General features: G+C 42.4%; 1 protein-coding gene across 1 annotated transcript; it reads right to left on the reverse strand.

Moving 5' to 3' along the window:
• Positions 1 to 2,822: 2,822 nt before the first annotated feature.
• On the reverse strand, positions 2,823 to 6,782 carry ube2v1 (ubiquitin-conjugating enzyme E2 variant 1). Its single transcript, XM_062454794.1, has 4 exons — positions 6,711 to 6,782; positions 5,265 to 5,413; positions 4,819 to 4,944; positions 2,823 to 4,428 (listed from the first exon to the last, which is right to left on the reverse strand). Exons 1-4 carry the CDS (start codon positions 6,730 to 6,732, stop codon positions 4,282 to 4,284), a joined length of 444 nt encoding a protein of 147 aa, XP_062310778.1. The 5' UTR covers positions 6,733 to 6,782; the 3' UTR covers positions 2,823 to 4,281.
• Between the last annotated feature and the right edge of the window lie 277 nt (positions 6,783 to 7,059).

Genomic DNA, 7,059 nt, shown 5'->3' on the forward strand with positions numbered 1-7,059 from the left:
GGCTTCACAAAAAAGCAGGCTGGAGGGAGAGAGTGTGATAGGGGCCAGCTGCACGACTAAGACCATAGACTGCGTGCTTATAAGTGAGAGTGTGTGTGTTGGTGGGGGGGGGTCTCTCACACCCTACACTCTTTGTCTCTGGGCCATCTGCTGGGCTTTCATAATGTGTGTGAGGGGAGCGTAAAGGGTTGTGTGTGCCGAGTATGGGTGTGTGTTGGGGGGGGGGGTTGAAGGGGGTCTGAGAATGAGTGAGAGGGCTACATTCCGTCACCTCCTAGTCATGCACAAGGGCTAGACCGGACCATGACCAGACTGGGGCTACACTACACCAGGACCAAGGCCATGGAACCAGAGGTTTGGAAGAGCTCTGACATGGGGTTGGGGGGGGTTACAAGCCCCTGTTGACTGTGTCTGAAATGACTTTCCATCTCCCAATTGGTTTATTTGGCTTGTTCAACGAGTTACTTTGGCTAACTTAGCATGACCTCTATGAAATATCTGGTATATCAAATACCTTGTAAACACTTTTTTTCATGGCTCGAGTAGAGTAAAGAAGCACACTTTTCCACAAGTTTACATACCATACTGTAACAATGCCTTGTATAATTAACCATGAGAGACTGAAAAATAGCTAAATAAGTGTGACTTATTTAACTTCTCAAAAAAGTATTTGAATCAGAGATTTTAAGGGTATGCTCTCACTAGAACAAAATGATAATCATTCACAAAGCCCAAATCTGTCCATTTAGCTAATTGGCACTCTAACTGTGGGTCCCTCACACTCTCACACACAAAAAAAAAGTGTGTGTGGGAGTGTGTGTGAGTGGTATTGACCCTCTGAGCAGATGGGGCTCTCCAGACTGCTCTGTGCAGCCTCCATACACACACAAGGTCGCTTGGTAGAATGGTGTGGGGAGTGTGTGTCAACGACCATCTGACACCTCCCACAACAGGTCTACACTCCGCCTGTGTTTTACATCTGAATACAACAAATGGAGTACGTTGTGGAAATGAGTTAATTATCGAGATGCCGTGCAACTAGAGATATTTCATATGATAATCAGCCAGTCTGTGCAGCCCTGTGAATAACGAACATATCAAGTGTATAAAGGAAGATAGTTCACTATAAAATCCATACAGTACATCAACTTACTTAAGAAAAAGGAAAACTGAAATTAAACAAATCTATGACTTTTGATATAAGGGGTTTAAGAACTTTACGAAAATAAGCGCTGTAGCAATCAAGATAAAACTGCAATGTGTGCCATCACTGAAGGTTTAAGTCGGCAGAGGGGCAGTTCTATGGCGTATGTGAAGCCCTCTGTGACATTTCTTGTAAAAATGGATATACACATTTTTAAATGTGTATATTTTGTAAATTCTTGCATTCATGTTTTTATTTTAAAAGTAGATCAAGGATAGCATCAGCATAAATTAAAAAAAACACCAGTTTGAGTGGACTAAAACTTTTAAAGTTTGTGTTAATGCAATCTTCCTGATTGTTGTCGTTTCTGCTATCTTATCTGGTAAACACGTGTGATCCTGTGCTTTATAAATATTCTACCCCCTACCCCCCTCTCAAACACACCCACATCCCTGCTAGACAGGTAGGTCTAGGGATGGTCGGAATGTTGTTCATACACATGCAGTTATGGTGACTGATGAATTGTCTGTATGTTGCCATCCCTTTCACCAGGGATACAGTAGGCATGATGGAGTGCTTGTCCATCCAAGCAAATACAATTAGGCTGATTGAATTTTGTCTATTTAGTTTTGCCCTTGCAAAACACACATGGTACACACACCGACACATAAATGCAACACAAAGAAGTTAACATAAAACGTTAGTATTGTGGTTGCATAGATGTACTTCCCTAAAAGTAGTTTATTTGACATTTGAGAACAGTGGTAGGTAAGAGGTTGTTCAGGCGACAAGAGAAATATGTAAAACAACAAAAAAGAACTGTTAGGGAAGAGAAGTGCAATCCATCCGAATACATTTTGGGTGTATTTCTGCTAAAACTGAAAATAAGTATTTGCTTAGTAACTTAATGTGACTCCAATATTCAGAGGGAAAAAAAATCAGATAAAGTATAGTGCCAGGTGCATGGAGAAATTTAATCTATCGTACTGAATGACTGTTCATATATAGGCTCTGTGGTTCATCTCTGTCACTCTTTCTTTGGGGTCACAGAGGACTCCTGTATGATGAGCTGAGAGCAGTCTGGCACACCCAGCTGTCTCTCATTGTGATAAATTTGTTTTGCTTTCTCCTCAGTCCCTTGTCACGTGCCTTTCTTTGTCCCTTCCACCAGCCTGCCCTTTGACGCCAGTCTCCATCCTCACAGTGGTGGACCGTCACACCATCCAGACAAGCAACAGCTGTCGAACAGGGAGCACTGCAAAGCATCCCAGAGATGGGCTGCAGGTTGCTGTCAATCCAGCAAGGTGGACAAGAACAAATACTGAATGCTGAGTAGACTTTACTTCCTGCTTGCCTGATAGCGTGGTTAATAAACAAGTCAACTCTGTTGTATGTCTAATTCTCTTGGAAAGGGGCCGGTTTCTCTTGCATGATTTCTTCAAGGTTGTCAAACACTATATTAGTACAAAATGTGTCGTGGCCTCAGGTTCATAGTAGAATGGGTGAATTCTGTCTGTTGACCTCAGAAATGGATTTGTTTTTCTAACAAAACAGGATACAAAAGTTATATTTATTGTACATATGGTACACTTATGATGTCCACGTGTAGGCCAACTGGATGCTGGCAAGACTGATGGGAGTTTTCTGGTAGAGAACAAACAGGTCTCAACAATCAGGACACCAACACATGCAAAAGTAATGTTTAATTCAAATAAAACCATGCACAGGTCACCCAGACTAGATTCCCACCCGTTATAAAATAAAACATCTATAGCCATACATTTCATTCCATGGGCTTTCACTGAGGAGGCTGAAACAGAGTTCACAAGTCAATCTCAAATGGAGAATCCTCCCATATACTCCTCACACCACTCTCTCAGGAAACATGACTGTGGTGAATCCGATAAGAGGCCAAGCACTGAAGCTCAGAATCTGAAATCCCATGTACTTATTTAAGAGAACATTTTATTACTTTTTCCCCACCTATCACCTATACTAAATCTTCATTAAATCATTATAAATTGCTATGAACTATATGGCACAGAGGACAAGTTAGAGAAAACAGGTGTGGAGCACATAGAGGGACTGCCCTGCTGATACACGTGTTGCTGTTGAATATATGTTGGTTAATTAACCTGATGTACCGTACATGTGCTTGAGTAAAGACCCCGGTTATTCACATAAACGGGATGGAAAACGGGTGACTTGTCTGAGACCTCTGCAGCTTTGTAAAAAGAAATGGACCCACTCAACTCCCCCTCTTTTTAGTTTCCCCCCCCAGGGTGTGTAAAGCTAAAGCAGCGTTTTAGGGACTGTTTTTTCTCCTCAATTTGTTAACATTTCAGTGACAAGACACTTCTGGCCCACAATGACTTGGTTGATTTTGGTTACACACTTAAGTTTCAGTGACAAGACGAAGAGCACATTTCTTAAGTCTGTCTTACAATAGGGGCCAAACAAGAATTTTCCAAAGCAGCAAGTTGTCTTGAATCCCACCCATTACGACACATGCATTACAGAGTCAAATGCAGCCACCTTTTGTTGAAGAATCCAGCACACACATAAGATAGGTACACTCAATAAGATCATTTATGTTATTTTACAATCTGGATGTAGAACACAAAGATAATAAAAAAACAAGATTAGTAAGATGTACAGTATTTGTTTGTAGTTGTATCATAATGTCTGATCTGCACGGTGAGTGTTGAGGGTTGGGGCGGTGAGGGGTGAGAGGTGGTGTTCACCCGAGCATCCATCTCTGTTCAATGAAACGCTCCAGAGAGAGAAAGTGAGCATGGTTTAAGAAAGACTATGTGGGAGGGGGGCCTGGCAAAGAGAGGTTATGTGAGAATGGTGTATTTTTTATTTTTTTTCAAGAGTCTTGGAAATAATAGAGGCAACCTGTTGCGGTGTTTATGTGTATCTGTATATATATACATATAGATATACATATTTGTATTTCAGAGGAAGCTTTCAATCCATGTACATAAATTGTGTGGCGTGTCGGTCTAGTTGAAAGGAAGCGTTGAGCAAGTGTACTCTGCATTTCTGTGTGTGCGCGCGCATGTGTGCATGTGGATGGATGGAGGGAGGGACAGTGAAGAACAGAGTTGAACAGGCAGGCCGCTGGGGGAGGCTCAGTTGCTGTAGACCTGGCCTTCGGGCGGCTGGGGCAGCTTCATGTTCTCTTTGCACATCATGAGCCGTCTGAGCTCCTGCAGCACCACACGGATACTGTACGAGTTCTGCCACTTGGCTAGAGCTGCCACCGCCCGCGTGTCCACCTGGTGGGAGGTATGTACACTCTTACCCCGAGGAGGCATGGGTACACGTGCATTTAAGATCATGGTCCCAAAAATATACAATAGATATATCCCCCAACACTGTGACAACTGAGCTCAAGTGTGCGCCTGTGACACACTGAAGTCTAGGAGTTAGTCTAAGACCACTAACGCGAACGACTGATCCAACGGAGGCTGGTTCAGGGTTAGGATTAGGCACATACTAAATACACACACCCTTTTCTACTCTCCACAGCCTACATTACGTGCAGCTTGTACACCAGTGAAGCTTTAACAGCAACAGGCAGAGTTGAGAAAATATGAACTGCCACACATTGAAGTGATCCCACCACCCTGCCCGGAGAATAAGAAGTAATGGCATAAGGAACTTACGACACCATTGGAGTTGTGCACGCCATTTAAATTGATCTTGGTCACGAAGCGGACGAAAGGGGCAGTCTCAGGATACCTGGGTCCACATTCTACCTTAAGACTGTACATCCTGTTCTCATAGATTGTCTGGAATGGGGGGGTGGGGGGGACATTGAATAACAGCAATATTTTAAGGCAGGACAATTTTGCCTTATTATTTTGATACCTTGTATTATTAACCATATTGTAAGAATCTTGAATACTGGGGTGGGGATTACAAAACACAGACACATGGTGGAGGGAAGAATCAAGGGATGGACTGCGAGGCAAAGGAGGGGAGCTAGTGAAAATGGTGCAATGTAAAACTAGGCTGAAAGACAATTAAGACAGCACATTTAGAATTGTAATAATATATCTCTTAATCCAGGGATTTAATGATGTGTCAGTGGTCTAGTATGCTCTCTCACCCTGGGCGGCCCAATAATCATGCCAGTCCAGCGGGTCAGTGTCATGTCGTCATCATCCTCAAGTCCCCAGCTCACAGTCCCATCTCCTACACCTTTCTGGCCCTCTTCCAGCTCCTCCAGCAACCGAAAGTTACGGGGAACTTTGACGCCTGTTTAGGAAGAGGTTTCACAGCAGAAGAGGGTGGGACAGCATTATCCTCAACTAGGTTCACCAGCAGTAATCTGAAGATTTTCCATGATATTTATTGTTGGGTTGGATTAAGTTATTAAATCATTTTTTCGATTGACAACTCTACTTAGTCAACTGTTACATACACCTCTTTATAATCTAGTTTACTGACGTGGTGGTTCATTTTGTGCTTGGTTTTAAATTTGAAACGAAAAGCATAGTGCTCTTATGTTGCGTGTAGACTCCACTATGAGATTTCATGGCACAATGTGAGGTGTTCAATAAGTTAACTCCGAGGTGGTCACAAACTTCATAAAAATGAATTAAATCTAGATTAGCTTTAGCTAAATATCTACACAACCCAGCTAAACGTATTTTTCTTCGAGTTTATGTAAGGGAGGTCTCAACAATCCTGTTAGCTAACATTACTTGTTAAAGTAAATTGAGAACGTAGCCATGTTACGTAAATGATTGTACTATTGTACTCTGTTTTTTGGTGTTCACACACGACATTCTAGTTAGCTGGCGACATACTAGGTGGCTTTAGCCTATAGTTATGGGCGTTACTTTAGCTTGGGCTGAAAGAAAATATTAGCCAGTTTGCTGGAAAACGGCTTATTATTGTTAGCCAGTAAGGCCACGGCAATTTTATTTTGCTAGCATATTTCTCATATTTGACTATACAACAGTTGCCACAAGCACTGCGACTTTGAGATTACTGTTATTTCAAATCTGAATAAGTGCCACGGAGTTCCCGTTTTGTTTGGCGTAGTTAGCTAGCAAGCTAGCTCTGCAGAGCCATGACTCTGCACTAGAAAAGGCTAGCTGTACCACAACCAGCTAGCATGCTGAGAAGCTCGCAGCTATTCACGCAAACTAGCCTCGCAAACTCTTGTGACTTGGTTTGCTTGTCTAAGTAATAGGCGCCACATTATTAACCAAATAATATCCAACGAGCAAAAACTTATGAGATATTAATCGAACTCGTTGGCTAGCGTTCTGGCTAATGTTTCAGCATGTGCACCAGACTGCGAGGAGGGCGAGTCGACTGCTGCAATATATAGCTACCCGGTAGAGTAACATTACAGCCAGTATGGCTAACGGCTTGCTAGCTAGCTAGAACTGCCGTCGTATGAATAATTTCGCACAAGTCGAAATATATAAACTATAATATATAAGTGTGACATGATGCATTACATTTATATGCATTTTAATGAAAGGATATACTGCTAAAAACTGACCTCAATATCATATGTGCGACTATGAATTCGGTTTACCTGATCCGGCGGCGGCCGCCATCTTTGTCTCTGATACGCGGGAACGCGCACGTTGCTGTACGTAAGTGAATTGAAGGTAGTGATGGGTCGTTCGCGAACGATCCGGCTCTAAGAGCCGGCTCTTGAAAGTGAACGTCGGGAGCTGGCTCGCATATCTGAAGAGCCGACTCTATTTTTAATAGATTAATACAGCCTATAAAAACTAAATGATTATGAAATAATTAATTTTAATTGTATTTAAAATAATTGACTGATTCAAAGAACAACAAAAAAATACTTGTAGGCTTAAAGGCGCACACGATCATCCTCACATTCTGTTCCTGTCAATCCTGCATGAGGGAGGGCCGAG

Source organism: Osmerus eperlanus, chromosome 1, assembly GCF_963692335.1.
Source record: "Osmerus eperlanus chromosome 1, fOsmEpe2.1, whole genome shotgun sequence".
NCBI lineage: Eukaryota > Metazoa > Chordata > Actinopteri > Osmeriformes > Osmeridae > Osmerus > Osmerus eperlanus.

What these genes read in the sequence shown, in the direction of transcription:
- ube2v1 (XM_062454794.1), bottom strand. Translation starts at nt 6,732, where the DNA reads ATGGCGGCCGCCGCCGGATCAG. An exon ending in GGCGGCCGCCGCCGGATCAG is followed by an intron (nt 5,414 to 6,710) that starts GTAAACCGAATT and finishes CTTCCTAAACAG; the next exon opens with GCGTCAAAGTTCCCCGTAAC. An exon ending in TGCACAACTCCAATGGTGTC is followed by an intron (nt 4,429 to 4,818) that starts GTAAGTTCCTTA and finishes ACCTCCCACCAG; the next exon opens with GTGGACACGCGGGCGGTGGC.